The following is a 26,091-nucleotide window of genomic DNA, read 5'->3' on the forward strand; positions in this document are numbered from 1 at the left end:
TGTAGCAAGTTCACTTATACTTGTTTAGGTCCCTGACAGGATGTTAAACGTTCTACCTCTGAAGGATGCCCACAAATCAGCAAATCCACCCCCCAATCTCAATGTCTGGGCCCCTTCACGGAGCACCCTCATACCGCAGCCCCCCACGCCCCCCGACGGGCACCCCCTGGCCAGGCCCGTTAGCATCTTCGGGGCGCGGTGCCTCCCCCACCCCCTCACTCCCAGCCTGAGCACAGCCACCGCGCGCTGCCAGCGCTGCCGGGATGAGCCAGTCACAGGCCTGGAGGGCAACTGCGGGAGCGCGAGGAAGGCGAGCAGCCTCGGCAGGTCGTTCAAGGAAGGGCGTCCAGCTCTGAGTGGGGCCTCAGAGCCCAACGGAGAACGCGGATTTCAGATTATTTGGGGCCCGGGCGGGCGGGGGGAGTCCACCGCCTTCGGACCTACTGCTCGGGGGTCCGGCCCCGGCCCGCGCTCCCCGGCTGCCCCGGAGAGCCTGCCTGCGTCTCCTCGAGCCTTCGCTTCAGCCCAGCAGACTGCGTCCCCAGCACCGTCCGCGGCCTGAGGGCCTAACGACGGCCCGTGCCTGAGCTCAACGAGGTCTCGCCCCCCGGAGTCCTCACTCCCCCACGCCGCGCTTCCAGCTTTCCTTTCAGAACCTCTTTGGGCCCCACTCAGGGCCGACCGGGAGCACGGGAAGCCGGGGCCACGCTCTGAGGCCTCGGCCGCGCCAGCCCTTAGGCCTGAACGTCCCCAAACCCCGCGGGGCAGCTGAGGGAAGAAACCTCGGGGAAGGAGGAGAGGCCCTGACCCGAGCAGCCCAAGGCCTCCTGAGGCCCGCGCGACTGCATAACTCTCCATGCTTCACGTACCAGGCCGGGCGCGAAGAGCTCAGTGATTGACGTGGATGAGAGAAGCCTCTCGCCTCACACGCGGCAGATGGGCGGGGCCTGCTGCTCTCAGGGGAGATCACGTGGGCGGCAGGGCGGGGCGCGCCTCGCCACGGGAACGTGAGCGGGTGTTTTCCCTTTATCCACTCTCCCCCCTGAGGCGGCCTTCGCAGCGGAGGCACGAAGGTGGCTGTGGGCCTTGGGTTGCAGGGTTCCAAGGCCTGGGCCTGAGGCAGGACTGCAGTCAAGGATCAGGGAACCAACTGACATGAAAACCCCTCCCCTATCCTGAGCAAGGGTGGAAAGGCAGTGGGGTACCGCCACCCCATTCACACATCGGTGAGGTCTGAGGAATGTTCCTCCCTCCTCTCAGGGTCTAGGATCAGGGTACTCATCGGATCTGGGTCTCAGGACCAGCGCCCCCACTCCTGCACTGGCAGCTGTGGCAGGGTCCCCTCTCCCTTGTGTCTCTATTTCATTCTTTTTTATGACTGAGTAATATTTGTGTGTGTGTGTGTGTGTGTGTGTGTGTGTATCACATCTTATTTATCCCTTCATCTGTCGATGAACATTTAGGTTGCTTCCGTGTCTTGGATATTGTAAGTACTGCTACTATGAACATTGGGTTGCATGTATCTCTTGAAATTAGAATTTTTATCTTCTGCAGATATGTGCCCAGGCAACTCTGGGTTTCATTTTGGTTTCTTGCTGGCCTCAGAGATTCTGAATCACTCTGTTTCAAAGTTAACATCCCTTTTCCCACTGAGCTCAACAGAGCGCCAACCGTAGTATGTCAGGCCACAGAAATAGTAAATGTTTAGACTTTAAGGTGCAAGAAACATCTTGGGTGAAGATACAGAGGGACCCTTTCTGAGTACCATCCTCCTACTCTCTGCAGAAGAGATGAAACTTCCATGGACTGCAGGAAGCAGCCTGTGGTGACCTCCGAATTTGTAGCATGAGGCTAACTGCACCCTCCTCTGACCATGGCTCTTGCCCAGGACTCCAATCCCATCCCCTACACTGAAGAAAATCCAGTGTCAGAAGTCTTCAGGTGTATATATGTGGAACCAAGAAAAATGGTACAGATGAAGGGGTTTGCAGGGCAGAAATAGAGACACAGATGTAGAGAACAAATGTATGGACACCAAGGGGGGAAAGTGGTGGGGTGGTGGCGGTGGTGTGATGAGTTGGGAGATTGGGATTGACATATATACGCTAATACGTATAAAATGGATAACTAATAAGAACCTGCTATATAAAAAAATAAATAAAATAGAATTCAAAAAAAAGTCTTCAGGTGTAACATGTGTTGTGCTGACATCTTCAGAGGGGACAGAGAAGGTTTAATGTACAGAGAAGTGCACAAACCACAAGCATACAGCTTGATGAGTTTTCACAAGGCAAACACTCTTGAGTGACTAACACCCAGATAAAGAAATAGAACACAAAACAATGTTCTACTTCTTGGACAACAGAAAGAGCCCCACAGGTTATTCTAACAAGCAGCACGATTTCCAGAACTATTGCAAAGAGCAGGGGTTTCCAAACTTGGCAGCATGTTGGAACCACCTGGAATCTTTAAAAAAGCACTGATTCCTGGCTCTGACGCCCTGCCCCCGATGTTATGGTTTCATAGGTATGGGTGAGACCCAGGCATCCAGGTGATTCTAATGTGCAACCAAGTTTGGAAACCAATACAGTCAGGAATTAATAAGCAAAATGTGCCATGCAGGTGATGGAGTAGTATGCAGCTGTAAACACAGAGATCTCCACACATGTTATAAAGCAAGAGAAAGTGAGGAATAGTTTGGGCACTGCAGAACAAGTAGACTGACGCATGTTAAAAAAAAATACCCATAAAACCACTATCATTTTCTTAAGATACGTATGTGAGAGAGGGAAGATGGCGTTTGACAGCTGGGAGCCTGCTGGTCCGAGCAGCCAGGTCTTGGGTTGCCGGGAGCTGGCCTGGCCCCTACAGCTCCTCTGAACATGCATAATTTCACAGAAAGCCAGCCTCAGACAAGGCCAGTCTGGGACCCTGCTGGATCAAGACAAAATAAGACCACTCCACAGTCATATATGAACACAGGAAAACGTGAGCATTGTTCAAACCACAAAATGACCAAACATCTCCCCCCCATGCTGGCTCTTGTGAGTGAGTGCTACTTTTCTCCCAGCTACAGCTTCGGCCCACCTCTGGGCTTCCTCCTCTGGGCTCCCTCCTCTGGGGTTAGAATGAGGACAGTACCCAGTGATAGGATCACCCGGCTTCCTGACAGCATCCAACCACCAGCAAAGCCTCGCTTCCTTGTACCTTCCCCGAAATTCCCTAACACAAGTCCAAATCCCCTGATAATTCTTTCCTAACACCCTCCTACAGAGACACCCCACGGCTCCCACAGTGCCGTGAATCCAGAAACCCAGCTTCGCTTGCCTGCAGGTGTGTCCTGGATGTCTTTGTCTGGAGAACACTGACAAATGCACAGGATTACAAACAAATCCAATTGTCCTGAAGCACACTCATCACGATGGTAGAATTAACAAATCTATGATAGTGTAGCAGCAGGTGTGAGCTAATAGCTACCAGAATTTGGATGCAGTGATAAGTGTAAACTGTATTTGGAGGTTGGTGATCTGAAAAGAGCTGCTATTTCTGTTGGTGACAAACAGGTATGGCCAGTACTGTGGAGGTTTTTTGCCTGTATTCACAAATGAAGGAAATGATGAATTTTAGAGGTCAGCTGTAATAACGATATATATTTTATCGCCCCCAAGTTCATCCCTGTGCTGGGGCTCGCGCATCTGCAGCCGGCAGGGGGCGCCGTGGAGCTGTCCGAAAGGGACAGCTGGTGGGGACCTCCCAACGGGGAACCCCCAAGGGGACTCTAAGGTAGTTGCGCCAACAGGGCCTTCACCCGGGTGTGACTGACTGCAGCCGTGCTCTGCCAGGACCCGCGGGGTCCCGATGGGACCAGGCGCCCCTCCGCCCCAGAGAGGCGGCTCCAGGAGGCCAGCACTCCCCAACCCCATGTAGTCAATGCCCAGAGCAGGGCCCTGGGCCGGCAGGGGGCCAATCAGGAAGCAGCATCCTCCTGCATCTCTGCTCCCACGAAGGTGTCGGCAGGTATTAGAGGGACCCGGGAACCCAGCCTCTGCTGTGGTCTCAGGACTGGAGCTCTGCGGGCCCCTCCACCATGGCCTGGACCACTCTGTTCCCCTCACCCTCCTCACCCTTTTCCCAGGTGACCGGCTGACGTGGTCTCAGGACACAGCCCGGCAGGGCACAGGGACTCCTCTCCTGCCTTCCTCCTGGGTTCAGTGCCGGCTCTCAGCTCAGGGTGACTGCTTTCTGTCTCTCTCCTTCCATGGTCCTGGTCGCAGTCAGTGCTGACCCAGCCGGCCTCGGTTTCGGGGACTCTGCGACAGAGGGTCATCTGTGACAGACGGTCATCTGTTGTTGCTCTGGGGGCAACAACAACCTTGGCAGCAACTATGCCAGGTGGCTCCAGCAGGTGGGACCCCACGTTGGTGGTCTTTGCAGATAGCAGTCGGCCCGCGGGGGTCCCTCCCCGCTTCTAAGTCTCTAGGTCCAACAGCGCGGCCTCCTTGACCATCTCCAGTCTCCAGCCCGAGGACGAGGCTACTTATTACTGTGGGACACGTGACCACAGCCTCAGCGCACCACCAGAGCTCCAGGGCCACAAGCAAGTGGGGCAGAAACCTGCTCCCCACTCGCTCTGTGCAACCAAGTGATTCTGTTATCTCCCGCTCCTCTGGCCCCTGGGGCATTGCACCCTGTAACTGTGCCCTGGGCTTCCCAGGATAGGGGGGCCAACAATATGGGTCCTTCCTGTCTGCGGAGCCCCAGGGGCCCAACCACATCCGTGTGCAGAGCAGAATTTCTGCCCCAGACTCACCTGAATGCTCTAAGCGTCATCTGAGTTTGTAAATCCTATGTTATAAAGGGGTTAGAGAAATCCCCCAGTCTCTACCAATCTCCCTCACCCATCCCTCAGCTTCCAGGACCTGATGCTTGGCAAACATCTGGATGAATGGGGGTGGGGGTGGGTCAAGCCGGGGCCTCAGGATGGCCACAGGCTCCTTCAGTCTCCAGCCTCTGCGATTTGGTCCTCAGCTCAGAATTCTGCTCCCTCAATTGTCAGTAGACAGGAAGAGTTGATCTGACTCTTAGTAATGACTTCAGAGAGAGGGAGATTCCAAGGGAATCCCCGTTGGTAACTAAACACTGGGAAAATGGCATCTTGGGCACAGGAATTTGGCCAACTCAATTCCTTATGGAAAACAGAATGTTAAGTAAACTTGGGGTATCCCACCTTCAGCTGGTCAGACATCACACAAGCTTGGAGTTCTGGTGTGTCTGGACCTCCATCCCTCCCAAGGGAGTGAGAGAATCTCTCCCTTCCAGAGCTCTGTTAAATGCCCTAATTAGATTAATCTGATTAAGTAAATTGTTAAAAAGAAGAGAAAGTTTCAGCACTTTCATATTCTTTGCCCATAGCTAAGCCTGATTGGATTTGGGGGCTTAGTTCAAATGTTTGAGGGATTGATTATTTCATTCATTCAAGAAGAAAAGTAATTGTTTTAAAAAAGATAAACACTCAAAAGTGTTTCTTCTTGGTACCATCAAAATATCGGAATGACCATGTTAAAAAGCAAATAAGGTCACCCTGTGCTGAGAGTCACACACCCAAATGCCCACACAGGTTAGGGGAAGCTGTAAATGACCAAATATGGCTCAATGCAGAAACAAAACACCAAAAAAGTCCCAAAACTAAACTAACCACCAGAAACTTCCTGAAATTTGTTTATTCATCTACAGTGTGGACATACAACAGACAAACATATCTCTAATGATGATTGTTTAAAAGGCAAAGTGGAAAAGTCTTAAAAAGGAAGCACTGACCTATTTTTACTTTGATAATTCATTGTTCACTGATTTGAAATGAGAAACTACCTCATTTTATTTATTTTATGATGGAAAATGACTGCTTACAAATGTAGATCCATGTAAATGTCAATCCATTTATTGTAAAATCCTTCCCCTGCTGTTTCCTCTCGACCTGGTCTTTGCACGGTAGTTGGTACTTTTTCCAAAAAAAAGTGAAACAAAGCATGCCCCCCCCCCATGATTTTACACTAAGAGAACATTCCTCCCGTCCCTTCCCTGCCCCCACATGTCAGACGGGAGGGGGGACCCCTCTGCCCTTCTAACCCCACTTCCTCCACCCTGAGACACTTGGGGCTCAGCTGTGGGTCACTTCTACTCTTAGGAAGATGTTTGGTTGATGGTATAGTCCTGTGTCATTTCAGCAGGGGCAGAAGGTAGATTTTTAGTGGTTCTAGTTAGAGGCAGGGCAGCTGTCGTGAGTCTGGTCCCCTCTCAATGGACTGGGGCCTCAATGTGGGTGACATGCATTCAGTGGGGCTCAGGAACACAATTGGCTGTGTTAGAATTTCCAGCTGGTCACCCAGAGCGAGAGGCTGAAGAGCATGAGCCGCTCATGGGTGCCACTTGCTGCCCAGCCCCTGTGTGCCCACCAGCTGCTGTGTGGGCCGTCACCCCCACGAGAGAAGCACCATTCATCTATTCATTCACGTTGTTACACAATACTGAATCTATAGGGGAACTGTATTACCTAAGTGTTGTACATTCAGTGATGAATACAGAGAAACGGTCCTTGTCCTCGCACAGATTGTGGTCCTCGCACAGATGCACACGGATAAACCTGGATAAACGCTTTGACAAAAATGAAAGTAGTGTGTAATTTCATTTCAAAAATGAAAGTAGTAGAGCAAGATGGGGCAGTCAGGTAAGACTACAGAGGAGGTGACATTGAAGTTAGCACCAAAGGAAGGAGGCTAGTTCTGAGAGGACCAGGAGATTGGATGTAGAGCAGCTTGAGGCCACACAGGGGCTCATGGGAGCTGGAGGCATGTTTGCTCCATTCTGTGTTTGTGAGACAGGAGCCCCAGTGCGTACCCAGCTGCTCAGGGCCACCCAGTTCACACGGGTCACTTCAGCCATAGTCACAGGCCTGTGCAGAGCCAAGGGGAGGAAACATAGACTCCAGCTTCTGGTGAGAGGACAAGCCCGTATGACAAGGGGCCTTGTGGGGCCATCTTGGAACAGTCTCTGGATTCGTTTGCTAGGGCTGCAGCAACAAGTTGTCACAGACGGGGTGGCTTAAACAACAGAAATTTATTGCCTCAAAGCCCTGGAGGCTGGAAGTCCAGGATCAAGGTGTGGGCAGGGTTGGTTCCTTCTGAGGGCCGTGAGGGATGGATCTGTTCAAGGGATCTCTGTCTTCTCTCTCTGTCACTTCAGACGGTCTCCCTCTCTGAGTGTCTGTCTCTGTGCCCACATTTCCCCTTCTTTTTATTTTTTATTTATTTATGTTTTTGGCCAAGCCGTATGACTTGTGGGATCTCAGTTTCCCGACCAGGGATCAAACCCAGGCCCTTGGCCTTCCCTGGTTGTGCAGTGGTTAAGAATCCACCTGCCAATGCAGGGGACACAGGTTTGAGCCCTGGTCCAGAAAGATCCCACGTGCCTTGGAGCAAGTAGGCCCGTGTGCCACAACTACTGAGCCCATGTGCCACAGCTACTGAAGCCCGCATGACTAGACCCCGTGCTCCACAACAAGAGAAGACACCACAATGAGTAGCCCGCGCACCGCAACTAAGAGTGACCCCTGCTCGCCACAACTAGAGAGAGCCCAGGCATAGTGGCGAGGACCCAACGCAGCCAAAAATAAATAAGTGAAATAAAAACCAAAACCAAACCAAACCAAACAAAAAAACCCCCATACCCTAGGCAGTGAAAGAGCGGAGTCCCAACCACTGGACTGCCGGGGAAGTCACAAATTTCCCCTTCTTGTAAGGACTCCAGTCTTGTTGCATTAGGGCCCACCCTAATGACTTCACTTTAACTTAATTACCTCAGTGAAGATCCTATTTCACAGGAAGGTCACACTCTGGGGTACTGAGGGGGGTGGTTAGAACTTCTACATGAATTTTGGGGGAACACAATTCAACCCTTAACACCCTCCAATGGCTGTGTCCTGTTTCCTGCAAGATGCTGACTGATCCGCTGGCTGATGAGAAGTAAGATGCAGTCTCACCTCTTCCTTGAGCCCAGCTAACATTTCCTTTCAATCCTTATCTCTGGGGAACGCTAGAAATCAACTCCTTTTCCCTCAACGGTTAGGATTCTGGGGGACGTGGAGCATCTGTCAGCAGTCTGCCAAGATGGCGGCCGGAAAAGGACAGGGTTTTACAGGATGACGGGGGACATCGCAGGCCCAGGCTCGGGGACTGCAGTACAGTGTCACCTTCAGGCCCGTTGCCTCTCCAACAGGTCCACCAGCCTGACTCTCCAAGAGAGTGTAGGCCCTGTGAGGACAAGGATCTTGCCCTCACATCTGCCGTGGCATCTGCAGTGCCTGGCAGAGCAGGAGCAGGGTGGATATGTGTTGAACAGATGGGGAAACAATGATTTCCCCCAGGATTTTGGGCTCACGCCCCTTTATGCAGAGAAAACTTTGTTTCCCTCAGTGGCTTGGTTTCTGTTTGTGCGCTTCCTCTGTTTCCGGGTCCGTATGGATGCCTCCTAAGTGCCTATGGAGAAATATAGGAGTGGAGTTATAGGAAAGAATGTTGGGCCTGTGTTAGCCTGTTGGGGCTTCCGTAACGATGTCGCACCGACTGGGGGGCTTAACACAACAGAAATTCATTTCTCACAGTCTGGAGGCGAGAGGTCCAAGATCAAGGTGTCTTTAGGGTGGGTTTCTGGTGAGCCCACTCTTCCCGGCTTGTAGATGACTGCCTTCTTGCTGTGTCCTCACATACGTGGCCTTTTCGTATATGTGCAGAGATAGATAGATAGATAGATAGATATGGGAAGTCCCTGGTGGTCTAGTGGTTAGGACTCCACGTTCCCAATGAAGGGGGCCCTGGTTTGATCCCTGATCAGGGAACTAGATCCCACATGCAGCAACTAAGACCAGGGCAGCCAAATAAATAAATAAATATTTTAAAAAATAAAGTAAGATTAAAAAATAAAAATTAGATAAGAGATACAGATAGATTAATAGATGATAGATGGATAGTTAGGTAGCTAGATAATAGGTAAACAGACAGACAGACAGACAGAGTGAGCTCTGGTGTCTCTTTCTCTTCTTATAACGACACTAGTCATATAGGATTAGGGCCCAACCCTTATGACTTCATTTAACCTTAATTACTCCCTTAAAGGCTCTACCTTCAAATAGAGTCACATTGGGGGTTAGAGCTTCAACATATGGATTTGGGGGAACACAATCCAGTCCATAACTGGGCCAAAGTGCCTGCTTAGTGAGCTGGAGAATGGGGAGCAGACAGTGCTGAGTGCCCTTTGCAATGCAATTCTGACATCAGCTACATGGAGTTAGGTAAACTGTCACAAGTTAAGGGCACAGCTCCCTCCCCCCCAAAAATAACACTGCTCATTTCAGATTGCAAACTCAGATAGTCCCAGGCCACCTGTATTTCTGACCAATTGGCCACAGATTTGGGGGGTCCCCAAACCCCCTCAGGCTGAATGACTTGGTAGAAATACAGAACTCAAGAAAGCTCCATCCTTATGATTCCAGTTTTGTTGTAAAGGCTACAAACCAGAAGCAGTCGAATGAAGAGATGCATGAGGGGCGATGGGGGTCCCAGATGTGGGGCTGCTGTGTCCTCAGGATGCATTGCCCTCCTGCACGCCCACAGTGCACCAGCCTGGGAGGTTCCTCTGAACCTCTGTGTCCACAGTTTCCACTGGGGTTTCATTACTCAGGACAATTGCTGGGACCACTGGCTCTGTGCTTGGACTCAGCCTCGGGCCCCCCTCCCCACCCTGGGGATTGTGCTGGTATCTCATGGCCTAAAGCCCTAATCTTTGAATCACACGGTGGGGCTTTCTTCATGGCCAGCCCCCATCCTGAATCACCCATTAGCATAAACTCAGGGTCCCCGATGAATAACTAAGACACTCCTATCACTCGGGAAATCCCAGGGATTTAGAGAGACTCCCTTCCAAGTGCCAGGGACAAAGAGCAGCCAGTTCTTTTCTGTACAACCCCTTGTTCCCCACACAGCGTCTTATTTATGGACCTGAGGATGCAGTGCAGGTCTGGCCAAGGAGTGGGCCCCCATGATCACTGAGCTCACTTACGCCTCCTCCCCCGATCCCTGGGGAGATCATCATGATGAGGAGGGGGCAGAGGGCCAGGGCAGGGCTGAAGTGGGTAAGTGTACTCTATCTCCATTTCCACCTGCCCTGGCCCCACCCCCCCCAAGATGCTCCCTTCTAGGAAGCTGCTAGTCACTCCAGCTTTACTCCAGGAGGAAAGGGGCTGGGTTTGGGTGGAGGTCATGCTAGGGACATGGGAGTGGACAGAGTGGCCCCCTCACCCCCAGGGCCCCTTACACTTTCTGCAGCACTAAGCAGGTATTTTCCACCCTGAGTACCTGTCCTCTCTTCCTGGTTCACCAGGCACATAAATGTGCACAAGAACCTTATTCTGTGGGGCTCATCTTCTTCAGGGGGATGTTGAAGTTACCCCCTCAGGGACTCAAGCCTGGCCTCCTGGGCACTGGCCCGTGAGCTCCAAGCAGGTGCTTCCTCCCTAAACGCTTCCATGGGGCCAAGGCAGGAGCTGCAAAGGCCACCACGGGGCCGTCCCCCTAACCGACAATGCAAACCCAAGAAGTCTGGGACGGCCACTGGGAACTGGGCGTGCAACGGCCCCACCCCTGGGAGGGCGGAAGAGGGTGCTGGCACAGCCCCGCGAGGGCCCGGGGCCCCAGTGCACACTGGAGGCAGAGCTCTGCTCGGCTGCACCATGTCCTGGACCCCTGTCCTGCTGGCGCTCCTGGCCCACTGCACAGGTGAGAACCCCCAGAGCTCAAGGCCCCTGGCCCCTTCCCTTGCCCTGCTTTGCCCTGGATGCCCACATGCTTCTGTGTCCCCAGCTTGTGGCCCTCAGCCGGTGCTGAATCAGCCGCCATCCGTGTCCTCGTCCCTTGGAACCACGATCCGCCTGGCCTGCACGCTGAGCAGCGACCATGATGTCGGTGTTCACAACATCTACTGGTACCAGCAGAGGGCCGGCCACCCACCAAGGTTCCTGCTGAGATATTTCTCCCACTCGGACAAGAACCAGGGCCCCAAGGTCCCCCCTCGCTTCTCTGGCTCCAAAGACCTGGCTAAGAACACAGGGTATTTGAGCATCTCTGATCTTCAGCCGGAGGATGAGGCTGTGTATTTCTGCGCCGTGGGGGCCCAGGGCATGGAGCAGGGGCCGGAGATGCAGAGAGAGAGGAGGGAGGAAAGGGAGCCTGCTGCTCCAGCCTCACAGGCACCATAGGACACGCTTACCTTGAACCAAAGGCAGAAGGGCACGCCTCCCCGAGGAGAGGGTGGTGTGGCGAGGAGGGTGGGGCCTTGGGCTGCCCCAGGTGAGGAGACGCTCCTGGAAACCCCTTTGGAGGCTGGATTTGGGAATTAAATCTGCTTGTGTCTTGGGAATTTGTTTTGCTGGGTGGTCTGAATTTGTTCCAGGGAGGCCCCAGATGTTCTGCAAACAGTCAGAATGAGTGGGATGCACCCAAGACCCAACCAGAGTGAAGGTCTCAGGAGACCTGGCCGGTCACGGTCTGCTTGGCCGGAGCCCCTGGTCTTGTGGGTCCTGGGAGGCAGAGGGCAGCCATAGCATCTTGGGGGATGCCCCTGCCAGGGACAGGACCCCCTATTATCACCTGATTGTGCACAGGGTAAGCAGCTTAGAAAATGCCTTCACTGGGCCTCTGGGGAGGAGAGCAGTGCCCAGTGATAGGGGTGGTCTAGGTCCTCCACTGGGCCAGATGGCTCTTTGTTGTAGAGGGACTGTCCTGTGCACTGCAGAATGTCGAGCAGCATCCCTGGCCTATACCCACCAAACAACCTCCTGCCCCTCGTTATGACAACCAAAAATGTCTCCAGGCATCACCAAAGGCCCCCAAGGTGGCAAAACCACCCCACCTGAGAAACACGGGTCTAGGAGAGAGAAAGGCGTTTCCTCTTCTGTGCAGGAAAGCGGCAGGGCTGGCAAATATTTTCCATAAAGAGCCATGTAGTAAATATTTTTGGCTTTCTGGGCCATATGATCTTTGTGGCAACTACTCATTTCTGTCCTTATGGCTCAAAAGCATCCACAGACAATATGTGAACACGCGGGCATGGCTGTTTCCTATTAAACTTTATTTACAGAAACAGACAGGGCTGGGCTGGATGTGGCACTCAGGTCATACTTTGCTGACCCCTGCTCCAGAGAAACACCCAGTTCCTGCCTCTAGGTTTCAGCCAAACCACACTCGGTGGGGTGATCAAGGTCACTCCTCCTGCCTGAGGACTCCAGGATAATAACCCTCTGGACCCTTGGAAGACCTGGGGGCAGGAGGGATACAAGGCGTGTGCATGGCCTTGCCGATGAGCTTGTTGGGTAAAGAAGGAACAGTGGGTTCCTGCTATCCTGGCCCACATCTGCACCCTGAGCCCCTGGGTGGTGAGTCAGTGTGTGCCCTGCAGAGAGGGACCCTGTACACCCACGTCCACACCACATGTGGACATGCCTCCCACTCAGAGAGGTGCCAGGCAAACCATCTCCCCTGTGATCCAAACTTGGCTGAGAATGTCCATTTATCATGGCTGAAAAGATCCCGAAGGGTACATTCATGTCAATATCAGCCCTTCCATGTGTGGCCTGCGACGCCTGTAAACAATGGTCTCAGCTCCCGCCAGTTCTCAGCACCCTTTGGGCTTCCTCTCTGAAATGCACTGAGTTCTTCCTGCATGGAGCCTTTGTCTCCTGGCAGGGGCCTCCAGGCCCAGGTTTCCAAAGGCCATCTAGGTGGTCCCCAAAGAACTCTGTCACCTGCTTGTAACCTGTTCTTCCCTTGCTTTCATCCTTTGTGATTCTGGGATTCCAAGCCACGACAAGAAACCCAGAGAGCAGGGAGTCAGGTCAGCTCCTCCATCATCCCAGCACGCCTGCCCCACCGTATTCCTGGAGGATGGGACCTTGGACCCGGGCCTCGGGCCAGGCAGAGCATGAGTCTTAGCTCTGGTCAGCCTCAGAAGGGTCATTTGGATGCTAGGCCAACATTTCCAGTGTTGTTGGTAAAGAGGACAATAATAGCACCAATTAATTTCTATAAAATGCTTAACCTGCACTTGACTGTAACACGTACTCAACAAAGTAGTGGTATCATTTCCTCATCGGTCACCAGGCCTGGCCTCCCCCTTGTCTAAACCTTTCCTTTAGTCTGAGTCATTTCTTACCCGGCCAAAATCTGACCTGCCCATCATCCTGCTGCAGCCTGGATCCTCCATTCCTCATCTTTATTACTCCCAGATCCAGCCTTGCCTGCACTCCTCCACTCTAGCCTCGATTGTCTCCCACCCTCAAAGGTACGGATGCAAGCCACATCTGCCGTTTCCAATTTTCTGGTGGCTACATTTTTTAAAAAAAAGATAAAAAGAAACAGATGAAATGATGTTTAATAGCATATTTTATTTAAACCAATGCATTTCAAATATTATCATTTAAACATGCAATGTACAATTAGTTATGAGATGGTTAACTCTTTTTTCATACTAAATCTTCAAAACCCAGTGTGTATTTTATACTTGGGGCTCATCTCAATTTGGACCGGCCACATTCCAAGTGGTCCACAGTTGCCTTGGCTGTGACAGGACAGTACGGTTGAAGGGGTAAAATTGACTCCATGTTGTGACACAGCCTTTGGAGACTGGCCCAGATTCTGTCCCAAGTCCCATTTCTTGTGCGCTGCCCTCACCATCTGTTTCTGCTGATGCTCTCGGTTGCTTCCAAACCTCTGCCCAAGCCATCTACTTGCCAGTGGACTTCCTGTCCCTTTGCCATGACCCCCAGCTGGCTGCACCGACTCTGGGGTCCGCAGTTATCTCCACTGTCACTCCTTGGGCAAGACTTCCTTGACCTCTTTATGCAGTTAATAACTTCCTGCTATGTGCAAACATCGTGTTTTCCTAACTATATTTAGCACCTGCTGCGCAGCTCTGAACTTAGTTTGCAAGTCTCTCTCCTCTACTAATCCGTAAATTCTCAGTGGGAAGGACCTCTTCATCTCATTTTCTGGGTCTGATATACACTGATAACAGAGTTGAGTAAATGGATGTATAGACGAATGCACGACTGAATGAATTCTTGGGTCCCAAAGACCTCATCATTCCGGGACCCCATTAGACAGCTGGGGTCATTGTGATTCCCTAAGAAGGGAAAACTTGCAAATCCAGGGATCATATCCAGTAATCAGGAGTGATGTGGAAGGAAAAGATTGAAAAAGGTCAATGCAGGGAAGGGAACATTTGGGAAACTTTCTGAATTGTTAATGGAGGTGAGAGATGTTGGAGAGGGTGGGGTTCCCAGATTGTTGGGATTTGCTGCCTGGTACCCAAAGAGCTCCCCCACCCCCAAGTATCACAGCAGGGTTCCTGACTGTGATACAGAACAGGGGTACAGGGATGCTGAGAGCTGTGGTCTGTGCACAGAAATGCTTGATGCTGCTCCCAAGTCTGACCCAGAAACACAGAACCCAGCAGGCTTGGACATGTCACCAGCGGTACTGAAGACCAGAGGCCTGAAATTCTGACCTGGGTTAGACCTCCAGATCTTCAGTGGAGAGGATCTGAGGAAGGCCCAGGGGTCTTGGGGGATGGAACGTGCCAGTCAGACAGAGTGAAAATGCAAGGGCTCTCTGTGCACACAGAGGCCAGTGTGGTTGTGATGGGATTGTCAAGATGAGCTGGGGCAAGTGGCCCCACATAAAGAGGGGGGTGGGATTAACACTGAGACGCCCTTTAGGGCATGAAGGGCCCTTGCGTCTTATTCTAAGTTGCATCACAAAAATTTTGTGATGCACGCCCAATGACCAAATCCATTCATTCACGACGGGATATAAAACGAGGATATTTTCATTCTAGCAAAACTATGAAGAAAACGTCCCCTCCTCAATGATTTAGGCACCCAAGGGACTGTTCACATAGTAAAGGCAGGATAAATGTTTGATCTTTTTTCCCTTTATTTACCAGTCATAGAAATCACAAGTCAGTGTGCCAGCATCTTCCAGGTTCGTGGGTATAAGATATTTGAGGTGTTTAAATCCATTGCAATTATGGTAAGTTGTTCTGTCTTTGGGCAGCACAAGCCCATTCAAATTGATGTCTAACCAGGAACATGACAATGTGTCAAAAACAGTCCATTTACTTTTGTCTTTAAAAAATTTGTGCCAAGGTACCTTCACTCCAGCTAATTCTCTAAAGGATGATGATTTTTTTTTTTTTTTGGCGTGTGGATCTTTATTATTGTTGCTGTTTTCTTTTTAAAAATTTTTCCCATTCATTTTTTATTAATTTAATTTTTATTTTATATTGGAGTATAATTGATTCACAGTGTTGTGTCAGCTTCAGGTGTACAGCCAAATGATTCAGTTATACATATATATATATCCATTCTTTTTCAGATTCTTTTCCCATTTAGGTTATTGCAGAATACTGAGTAGATTTCCCTGTGCTATACAGTAGGTCCACATGGATCATCTATTCTACAAACAGCAGTGTGTATATGTCAATACCAAACTCTCAATTTATCACTCCCCCCAACGTTTCTCCCTTGATAAACGTTAAGTCTGCTCTCGATGTTTGTGCTCCTGAGTCTGTTTCTGTTTTGTATACAAGCCCACCTGTGTTGGTTTTTTTTAGATTCCACATGTAAGTGATATCATATGGTATTTGTCTTTCTCTGTCTGACTTCACTTAGTATGATAATCTCTAGGTCCATCCGTGTTGCTGCAAATGGCATTGTTTCATTCCTTTTTATGGCTGAGTAATATTCTCTTGTGTGTATATGTATATATATACACACACACATCACATCTTCCTTAAAAGGACAATTATTATTACACCCTAAATGGAGAAAGAGCACAAGAATGTGAAAATTTTGAAATCCTCCATGTGATACTGGTAGTTACTAAGCCAGGATCCCAAATAGTTTACTCACCCAAAAGAAGAAAAATTAAGGATAAGTTCAGGATAACAGTACCCACCTTACACCACTCTCTCAAAATTAAAGAAATAAAAATAAAAAATAAATAAAGTTAAAGCTCTGTTTCATGCCCTCAAGGCATAATGGTGCCGGAGGCCGGGAGTTGGGAGCAGGGTTCTCCTCCGCAGGACTATTTGGACTACAGCTGAGGGAGGTGGTGCTGGGAGGGTGGTCGTCCTCACAGGCCGACCACGACCGCTCCTCTCCCTCCCTCCACTTCCAGTGACTGCCGTCCACCTGGGGAGTCTGCAAAAGCCCCTCAAACCCGAACGCTTCTCTCATTTCCTGCATCTCATCAGTACGTCCGTGACCCAGAAACGCGGCTTCCCGGGGTTCTACCCTCCGACAATCCAGTTCAACCTCAGCTTCAGTTCAGCGGACGTCAGAGCTGTCCCTGGGAATCGCCCCTCCGGCCGCGGTGACCACCGACGGCCTCCATCACCCACTGGACAAGTGCAGACACCGCGACCAAGGCCGCCAGGGGGCAGTGCAGAGTACCCTTTACACCCCGTTACGCCATGTGGGTCCACAGGCTGGCAGCGGCAGCATCACCTGGGAGCTTGTAAAAAATGCCATGTGTCCCGGTCACCCCAGACCTGCTGAGTCTGAACTCGCATTTTCACAAGATCCCTGGTGGTTCCACGCACGTGAAAGTCTCAGAGCACTTCCTGCGCCCTTGTCATCTGGTTCAACCTCACTAAGGCACTCTCACTCAAACCACCCATGTGGGCAAGCAGGTGATGCTCTGGAGATGCTTCTCAGGAGCACCTGGAAACCAGAAGCAACGTAAAAGGTGTGCCTGTACGCACAGAGCACGCTCACCTCCCACGGTTGACCTCTGGCTCCTCCTGGCTCAGAAGCGCAGGCCCTTCCCTCCCACTCAGACCCGGATGTTTGGGCATTTCGACCACCCTCCAGCTGTGGCTTCGCAGCCCTGACTCCCGGATTGCAGCTGCCCTCCTGGCAGCCCCGCGCCCCACCCCCCGCGTCCACTTTCCCCTCCTGGGATGAGCCTCTGCACCACACCCCTCACGCTCCACTTTCTCAGCCCTCTCCCGATGGAAACTGGAGGCCTCTCCCTGGAGGGGCTATTGCTGCGGCCTCGGTTTCCTCAATCCCACGGACCACCCCTCACTCTGAGATTTGCCGTCCAGGGAAACAGACAGGGATATGGCGCTGCCAGCAGCACCTCTCTCTCCGTCAAAACCGCCTGCCGCAAGGACTACTGGACGAGTGGGACTACTGATTTGTTTCTTGTGAATCTGTGTAGACCCAGGCCTGAGAGATGCCTGAAATGCAAACGACCCTCCATAAAAGAGATGAATGTTCCCTGGGAGGTGTGACCAGGGCCAGGCGGCAGTGCTGCAGGCATCGGAGAGCAACAGGAAGGAGGGGGCTCTGCTCCTGTTTCTGCTCTGAGCCACCTGAAGGGGGCGCCCACGGCGGGAGGCACGTATGGGGCCAGTTCTGGGGCCCTGGCCACATCTCAGACCCAAAGGCAGAGCCAGCCTTCCCTGAGGCAGGAGGGCAGAGGGAGAACCCCTGCGGGGTGTGGGGAGCCCAACGAGATGGCCGCGCCCCTAACTGGGACCAGCGCCTCAGAGGCACAGGGAGCCACAGCAAAGACAGGAGGGGTCAGGTTGGCATGAGCCACAATGAGAGGGTCTGGGAGGTCCTGCCCAGCTCCAGGTGCAGAAGACAGAGCTCGGGGCATCCCCACCATGGACTGGACCCCTCTCCTGCTCCCCTCCTCACTCTCTGCACAGGTGCTGCGCACCGCCCCCCCACCCCGCAGCTGCTACAGGATCAGCCTGAGGGTGGGAGCCCCTGGGAATGGGCCTTCATCTTCAAGTCCCCTCTCCCCTCCTCTCTCTCTCTCATTTTTTAAAATATTTATTTATTTAGCTAAGATGCACTGGGTCTTAGTTGCAGCATGTGGGCTCCTTAGTTGCGGCGTGTGAAATCTAGTTCCCTGACCAGGGATCAAACTCCGGCCCCCTGCATTGGGAGCGCAGAGTCTTAGCCACTGGACCACCAGGGAAGTCCCCTCTCCTCCTCTCTTACAGGCTCCACAGCCTCCTATGAACTGACCCAGCCGCCCTCAGTGTCAATAGCCCCCGGAACAAGGTTAGGATCACCTGCTCAGGAGGTAACGTCATGCATAAACATGCATCTTGGTACCAGCAGAAGCCGGGCCAGGCCCCTGTGTTGTTCGTCTACGACAATAGCAACCGGCCCTCAGGGATCCCTGACTAATTCTCTGGCTCCATTCAGGGAACACAGCCATCCTGATCATCAGCGGGGACTGGGCCGAGGCCGAGGCTATTACAGTGCCATCTACCATGGCAGTGGGAGCCGTGACTCATGGCGACGTGACAGACGGGGACTCAAGGCACGAAACTGTCCCCCCCAGCCACCCCAGCCTGGTGCTCACAGTCCACGCCCACTCCTCCCCTGCCACCTCCACCCTGGACCAGGAAGGTTCTACTCCTTCTCCACCCAAAGTCACGTCACTGCACCTAAACAAGGCCCTAACTTTCAGTGTCCTCGTCTGGGAAACAGGAATCATAATGACCATCCATGGGATGAGCTGTGTGAGCCAGGGTTCTCTAGAGAAACAGAACCAGCAGGATGTGTGTGTCTATAAATAGAGATTTATTTTAAGGAATTGCTTACATGGTTGTGGAGATGTGAGTCCAAAATCTGCAGGATGGACCGGCAGGCTGGAGACCCAGGAAAAAGGGGCAGTGAATCCGTCTGCTGCAAAATTCCTTCTAGCTCTGGGGAGGTCAGTCTTTGCTCTACTCAGGCCTTCAGATGATTGGGTGAGGCCCACCCATATTAGGGAGGTAATCTGCTTTACTCAAAGCATCAATTTCATGTTAATCCACTGATTTCAATGTCAATCTCATCCAAATAAACCCTCACAGAAACATCCAGAATAATGCTTGACCAAATATCTGGGCACTGTGGCCCAGCCAAGTTGACACATAAAATTAACTCTCACACTGGCCTTAAATAAACAAGGGTGACCACAGCCTCACTCTCACGTCGAATGAAACCTCCAGACCTCTGGGCTTTGGAGAATGTTTTCAACCTTCCACAGTAGTGGAGACCACCCCCAGAGAAGGGTTTGGGAGTCATACAGCAGATCTAGTGATCCCAAGAACCTGGAATTTTCTAGAACGTTCACATCTGGGACTTGGAGAAGATGGACCCACGTGTCTGCTCTGGAGACGACTTGGGAGAGAGGAGTCCTGGTGGCCACAGGAGTCGTCTCTGGGGCCTGTGGGATGGAGAATGGGCAGGGGGCTGACCAGGAGGAGGCAGGGGGCGCCCTCTGACACGGGAGCAGGGCAGAAGTGACTGGACATGACACACCACTCCACTCCAGGGGAGACGGGTGGGGGCGGGGCACAGAGGAGCCAGGGACCCTGAGCAGGGGGTCTGCTGAGCAGGACATCTGGACCCAGACCTCTCTGGCTCGGCCTGAATCCAGCCCTCGGCCATTCTCGGTCCAGGGACGGGGTGGGGACAGGCCCAGGAGGCCAGAGCTGCAGCTGCACCAGCTGGGAAGGCCCTGCCTATCCCCCGAGGGTCTCCAGGGACCAGCCAGACCCAGATTTCCAACCATGGCCACCACAGGAGGATGTGGTTTGTAGCAACAGCAGGTGCAGGGCAGGTTATGGGGAGTAGCTGGGGTCACTGAATTCAGGGACAGCCCCTTCTTCTCCCCAAGACCTGGGGCTGTCCTCTGCGGAACCACAGCTTCTGGGCCCCGGGCAGTGGGTAAGTGTCACACCCACACAGGGGTGTTGCGAGGGAACAGCCTCAGCCTGGACCCTGGCAGGAACCCCACCCCAGGCCCCAAGGTACAAGGAACCCAGGTATGAGGCTGGAGTGGGCCAATCACCACAATGGGGAGAAGCTGGACTGGATCAGGGCCTCCCAGGGGCTCCCCTATACCCCATGTCACGTGTCAGGGCACCCGCACCCAGTTACCGTTCAGTGCTGGCCCATCTTCCCAAGGACCGTGAGGTCTTGGGATGCAGTACCTGGCCTCGGGGATGCCCAGTCAGTGTGTGTGGGACATGAGGATCTAAGCAAAGTCACATCGGTCCGCGGAGTCTGACCTCATGGTGGCCTTCTTGAACTCCCTGTGTTATGGGGAAATCAGTCTGTCTGCTACGCATCCCATGACCACGGTAGGACAGATGCCAACAGGATGTCTGGAATGGCCCAACTCCACTAGGGCACGTGACATCCATGAAATTCACTCTGGGGGTCCCTGGGGAGAACCTCACAGAGATGCACAAACCATCAGGACCTGAAGCAAAGAGTGGTTTCAAACACGAACTCCATCCAGTTTGAACTTGAACTCAAGTTCAAGCACAAACTTGATGTGCAAGGGCAGATTTGACAAGGAGCTCCATCTCCTACACACAACTGGACGAGGACTGCGTTTTCCAAAGGATTTTCTACCAAAAGCCCCAGTAAGAAATGCATTTCCCATCACTATCCAGTGTGTATCTATGTTTTCGGATAACTGAGGCAGGACCCCACGAACCAGCTGCCCTCCGCTCGCGTGGACGCCCTCTGTTCTCCGTCTGCTCTGGATGACCTCACTGTTGCAGGACTCTGGCTGCACCTGACTGAATTGGCTCCACAACCTCTGGGAGTTACAACACAAAATTTGAAAAGTGGCAGTTGGATAGCATCAGGGATTCGTTTGTTTTTTGATGGCCGATGGTTTTCCCAAGCCACACCAGATGGGCCAGCTCCCAATGATGATAATAAGAAATATAATTATAGTCATCCTCCATCTGTGTTGTGCGTGGAGCACTTCCCAGTTTAAAAAGCACTTTGAAAGTACAAATCCCATCTGATTCCACTTAGTCCCTAGAGGGGTCAAAATCATAGAGACAGAAAGCAGAATGGTGGTGGGGAATTCCCTGGTGGTCCAGTGGTTAAGACTCTGCTTGCACTGCAGGGGGTTCAGGTTCGATCCCCGGTCAGGGAACTAAGATCTCGCAGGCTGTGCAGGATGACAAAAAAAAAAAAAAAAAGCAGAAGGGTGATTCCCAGGGGCTGGGGAGGCGGATGGGAAGATCGTGTTTAATGGGGACAGAGTGTCAGTTTGGGAAGGTGTGAAAGTTCTGGATGTGGATGGTGGTGATGGTTGCACAACCATGCGAAGGGACTTAATGCCACTGAATCGTACACTTAACAGTGGCTAAAATGGTAAATTTTATGTTATGTATAACATTCCTGAGGCATCACTGCTGGTAGCACCAGCATAGAACCAAGCCCTCGCTACCCAAGGTGGGCTCAGTGCCTCTTTTCTGCCCACCGCCCACCCCACCCCAGAGCACAGGGTCCCTGGGCGATGATGCATCCAGATGTTGGGGAGGCAGGCAGGCTCCCCTGGACGGGAGAGGGAAAGGGGAGCCTCGCAGAAGTCCCCACCGTGCACCAGACACTCTGCTCGTGGTGGTGATGACCTCTGGATAAAATCTATGAGCGTGTGTGTGTGTGTGTGTGTGTGTGTGTGTGTGTGTGAGACACGACGGGGCGGGGGGAGTGAGACCATGAGGTGCTGAACACAGTTCATTAAACACACCATTTTATAATGAAATCACGATTCCCTGACTTGAAACCAGCTTCTTGCTAAACCTGCACCTGTTTCCTCCCCTCTCACCACCCCCGTCCAAGGCTGGTTGGAAGAGAAGCCCCAGCCTCACCCTGCTGAACTCAGGCCTCGGCCGCTCCTCTTCTGCTGGCACTCGGCCGCCTTCCTCGGCCTCTCCAGGCCCCAGGGAGATGCTACACAGGCGCCCTTGGGAACTAGGGCAGGAGCAGATGTGCCCCACCCAGGGTCCCAGGGGTGGGGCCGGCAAGGGCTGCAGCGTGAGGCGGTTGAGCCCTGGATTCCGACCACAGCAGAGCAGTTGGTGGGTGCCCCTCTTGGGAGAGGCCCCCAGGAGTAACGGCCATGGGCCCTGGAGGGGGCCGGGTGCTGGGGGCAGGGACAGAGAAGGCCCAAGCAGAGGCCAGGGCCATGTGGGCCAGGACGCACCGGGACGGCTACCGCCAGAGAGGGGAGCCGGGGGCACCTGCCGACACCCCTCCAGGGAGCCCACGCCAGCGGATCGGCCAGAGGTGCCTTTGACCTGAGGGCACATGAGGCCCAGGACAGGCCAGTTGGGCTGTGAGGCCCGCAGGGGTCAGAGCTGTGTCCCCAGGCACAACTGGCCTCTAATAGTGCTGGGCCTGGCCGTGGGCGCCCATGGCCTGCTGCCCCCGACGCCAGCACCGCAGAGCACGGCCCCCCGCAAGGAAACCCCGGCAGGAAGCAGCCCTTGGAGTCTGTGGCACAGGTAAGGGGCCGAGGGAATCATGGGGGGACATGAGGGTCCCTGCAGGCAGAACTGGGAGTGGGGACAGAGAGCGGGTGAGGGGAGAGGGGCGAGAAGGGAGCATCAGCTGGAGAGGAGGGGCCTGGGCAGATGGTGGCTTTATTTGAAGGGTTGACATTTTGTCCAGTGTGGATTTGTTTGCATTAATTTTTATTTTTTTATATTGTATTAAAATATTTATCTGAATTACTGAGTTTTTTGGCGCCCCTTACATTTTGTACCCAAGACTAGTGCCTCGCCCACCTCGCTCTGGTCCTCGGGGTAGAGCAGGAACAGGGAGGCAGGGGCAGGAGGGGACAGTGGCTGCTGTCATCCTGGGATCCCTGGGGCTCCTCTTAGCTGGTGAGCCACCTCCTCGCCCTTCCCCTGGCTGGGAAGGCTCTGGTCCCTGGAGCACCAGGGCACAAGCTCTGGCTGAGGCTGTGTGGTGAGGGGACCTTCCCTGGTGTCCCCGGGTCCCCCAGCCAAGGGCCACCTCCTGCGACTGGTCCCTGGGAGCCCAAGCCCACCAGGGTGCAGGCACCTCCATGAGAGAGGCCTGGGCGAGGGTCCGTGGGGGCCGCAGTCTGCCCCTGCCGCTGCTGTGTGACCCCAGCCCCCTCCTCTCTGCTTGTGGTGGGAGGTCCCCGGACAACCTGCTGAGCATCTGGGACCATTTGTGATGATCAGTGACGCAGCAGCACATTCATCATGGGCACTGACCGTCTAGGGGCAGAGCCTCCCTCTCAGTGGCCCCACAAGGCAGGTCCCTCTGTCACCCCCAATTCACAGGGATAGAGGCCCAGAGAGGTGAGGCAACTGCCCGAGGTCACACAGCTGGTTCTGACTCCAACGCCCAAGCCTCCAGCTGTCCCCATCCCTATCCCCTAAACAGACCCGGCTGACAAGTCCGCCTCTCTGAGCCTCAGTTTCCCCCTCTGCAAAGTGAGGGGTCCTAGTTGGATGAGGGCCTTGCAGCCTGACGCCTGCCCCAGGGATGCTGGGGCCGCGGTGGTGAAGGTCTGGGACAGAAGGAGTGGAGTCTGCGGCACGAGCAGCACAGTCATGGAGGTGGGTGGGTGTCTGTGAGTGTCAGGTCGGGGCCGGCACCGCAGCGTCCGGTAGGGACTGCACAGCCAGGGCACGATGCAGGAGAACACGAGGATAGACGGACCTCCATCAGGTCAGGCCCCAGCTCAAGGTCCAGGGAAGAGGGGCCCGGCGACAACCGCCACATGCAGCGAGCTGCCTGCAGGACAGAGGGGGCCCCACTGGGGTTGCAGTTCAGGTCAAGGGGTCCACCTGGGCAAGGCAGCACAGGCACAGAACCCTCAGGAAGCGCCTGGGGGTCTGCAGGGCTGCAGCACGTGGGTCTGAGAGAGGCTAGAGAGGCGGCCAGGCCCAGACGTGGAGGACCTGTCCTTGGAAGATAGACTTCATCTGGGGGGTCCTGGGGGATGTTTGCAAGGAAATGTGACTGGGGTTGGGTGGGTGGGAGGGGGCGGGAAATCAGAACTAGAGAGGCCTCAGGGAGGGGGGTGTTGTCATGGGCAGAGGGGACAGAGAGCTGGACAGAGTCAGGAGGTGAGAGGACCAGGAGAGGGAGGAGCCAGGATGCCCCCTTGGCTTTTTTGCTGGACAGTTAAGAGAATGCTGTGTCCTGTATTTTACCAAAATGGTCCAAGAGAAGGGATGGTCTGCAAGAAGTTGGTCTACCCCGAGGACGTCCACTCACCCGACAGGCCACTCAGGGTCTCAGGGTGGGCCTGAACCAAGGGGGTCATGTCCAGGCATAGGGCAGACCCATGGACCATTTTAGGAGAAGTAAGGTGTGGGGGGGATGCCCGAGCTGGTCTTACAGATCCAGGGCGCTGACCCATGATGCGGGGGCTCCAGGCAAAGGGAGCAAGGGGTGCTGAGGAGGAGAGTTGAGGTGCACAGACCCGCAGGGAGCTTCCAGAGCCAGGGAGAGCGGGGTGCCGACCATGGGGGTCTTGTAACCCAGTCCTTTATACCGGGGTCCATGAGGAGTCATTGAGGGATCTAAGTGGGGCACTGTCAGTGTCAGGTTTGTGTTTTGGAAAAATGGCTCCAGATCAGAGACCACTGTGAGGGCAGATTAGAGAATGGAGAAGGGACGTGGAGAAGGGGCTTTGGCCAAAGGCTGTGCCTTGGGGATGGGGAGGAGGTCCACGGTAACCAGGTACCAAGATCTCCTATGAAATTGCCAAGTGAGTTTAAAGTGACGTTATCAGAGTGCTGATGGGGAGGAACGGGCACAGTCATGGACTGTCAGCGGGAGGCTGAATTTCTGGAACAAACAATTTCTGGAATAACATACCAAGACTCATAAAAACATACATTCCTTTTTATTATTATTATTATTATTTTTGCTGTACGTGGGCCTCTCACTGCCGCGGCCTCTCCTGTCGCGGAGCACAGGCTCCAGACGCGCAGGCCCAGCGGCCACGGCCCACGGGCCCAGCCGCGCTGCGGCACACGGGATCCTCCCGGACCGGGGCACGGACCCGCGCCCCCCGCATCGGCAGGCAGACTCCCAACCACTGCGCCACCAGGGAAGCCCCATACATTCCTTTTAATCAAGCAATTCCACCTCTAGAAATTTATCTTGATGATATAATCAGAACTTCAGCTAAATACTATAAGTGTGCTCCTGGGGAAGAAGTAGAAACAACCTAAATGTCCAATGATAAGGGAAGGTAAAATAAACTACGGTACATTCATGGTAGGGAGTATTACACAGTCATTTGATACGGTTTTTTTGACAACTGTAATGACATAATAAAAATTTTTATAAACAGGTTGCAATATGTCATACTAGCACACTGCTTTTGTTTTATTTCGATTTACAGAGTAAAATTCATCCTTCTTGGTATTAGCAGTTGGATAAATTTTAATAAAACTATAGAGTTGTGTGACCCTCACAACAATCAAGATGTAGAACATTTCCACCCCCACCAAAATTTCCCTGCGCCCTCTGTGTAGTCAATCCCTTTTTCTGCCCCAACCATGGAAACCACTGATCTCTTTCTGATCCCATAGTTTTGCCTTTTCGAGATATAAACGGCATCATGCAGTATGTAATCTTTTTTTAAATTAAACTTTTTACTTTGGGATAATTGTAGGTTCACATGCAGCTGTAAGAAGTAATACAGAGGGCTCCCATCTACCCTTCACCTAGTTTCTCCCAATGGTAATGTCTTGTAAAATAAAAAATCACAACCAGGATATTGACATGGTACAGAACATTTCCATGGCCACAAATACTCCTTTCTAGCCATGCCCACTTCTCTCCCTCCCAAGCCCCTGCTAACTCTGGCAACTACTAATTTGGTCTTCTTTTCTAATTTTGTCCTTTCAAGATTGTTCTATAAATGGAATCATACTGCATGTACCCTTTTGGGACCGACTTTCTCTTCTTTTTTTAAAAAATTTTTATTGGAGTATAATTGATTTACAGTGTTGTTAATTTCAGGTGGACAGCAAAGTGAATCAGTTATAGATATACATAGGTCCACCCTTTTTTAGATTCTTTTCCCTTATAGACCATTACAGAGTACTGAGTAGAGTTCCCTGTGCTATACAGTAGGTTATTATTAGTTATTTATTTTATAT

The 26,091-nt window shown here is 52.8% G+C and overlaps 2 protein-coding genes across 2 annotated transcripts in view; both read left to right on the top strand.

Annotated features, from left to right (window-relative positions):
* The first annotated feature begins 2,793 nt into the window (after positions 1-2,793).
* The window catches only part of LOC114892847 (immunoglobulin lambda-1 light chain-like), a 29,500-nt gene continuing 6,202 nt past the window's right edge, over positions 2,794-26,091 (top strand). Inside the window, 5 exon segments of the mRNA XM_029218164.1 lie at positions 2,794-2,821; positions 3,829-4,017; positions 4,136-4,206; positions 4,337-4,407; positions 4,409-4,573. Of these exon segments, the coding sequence (XP_029073997.1) occupies positions 2,794-2,821; positions 3,829-4,017; positions 4,136-4,206; positions 4,337-4,407; positions 4,409-4,573 (524 nt within the window).
* LOC114897331 (immunoglobulin iota chain-like) lies at positions 10,698-11,460 on the top strand. The gene is made up of 2 exons (XM_029226168.1): positions 10,698-10,826; positions 10,911-11,460. Exons 1-2 carry the CDS (start codon positions 10,781-10,783, stop codon positions 11,303-11,305), a joined length of 441 nt encoding a protein of 146 aa, XP_029082001.1. The 5' UTR covers positions 10,698-10,780; the 3' UTR covers positions 11,306-11,460.

Source organism: Monodon monoceros, unplaced genomic scaffold (assembly GCF_005190385.1).
Source record: "Monodon monoceros isolate NGI ecotype Baffin Bay Population unplaced genomic scaffold, NGI_Narwhal_1 Super_Scaffold_1, whole genome shotgun sequence".
NCBI classification, from domain to species: Eukaryota; Metazoa; Chordata; class Mammalia; order Artiodactyla; family Monodontidae; genus Monodon; species Monodon monoceros.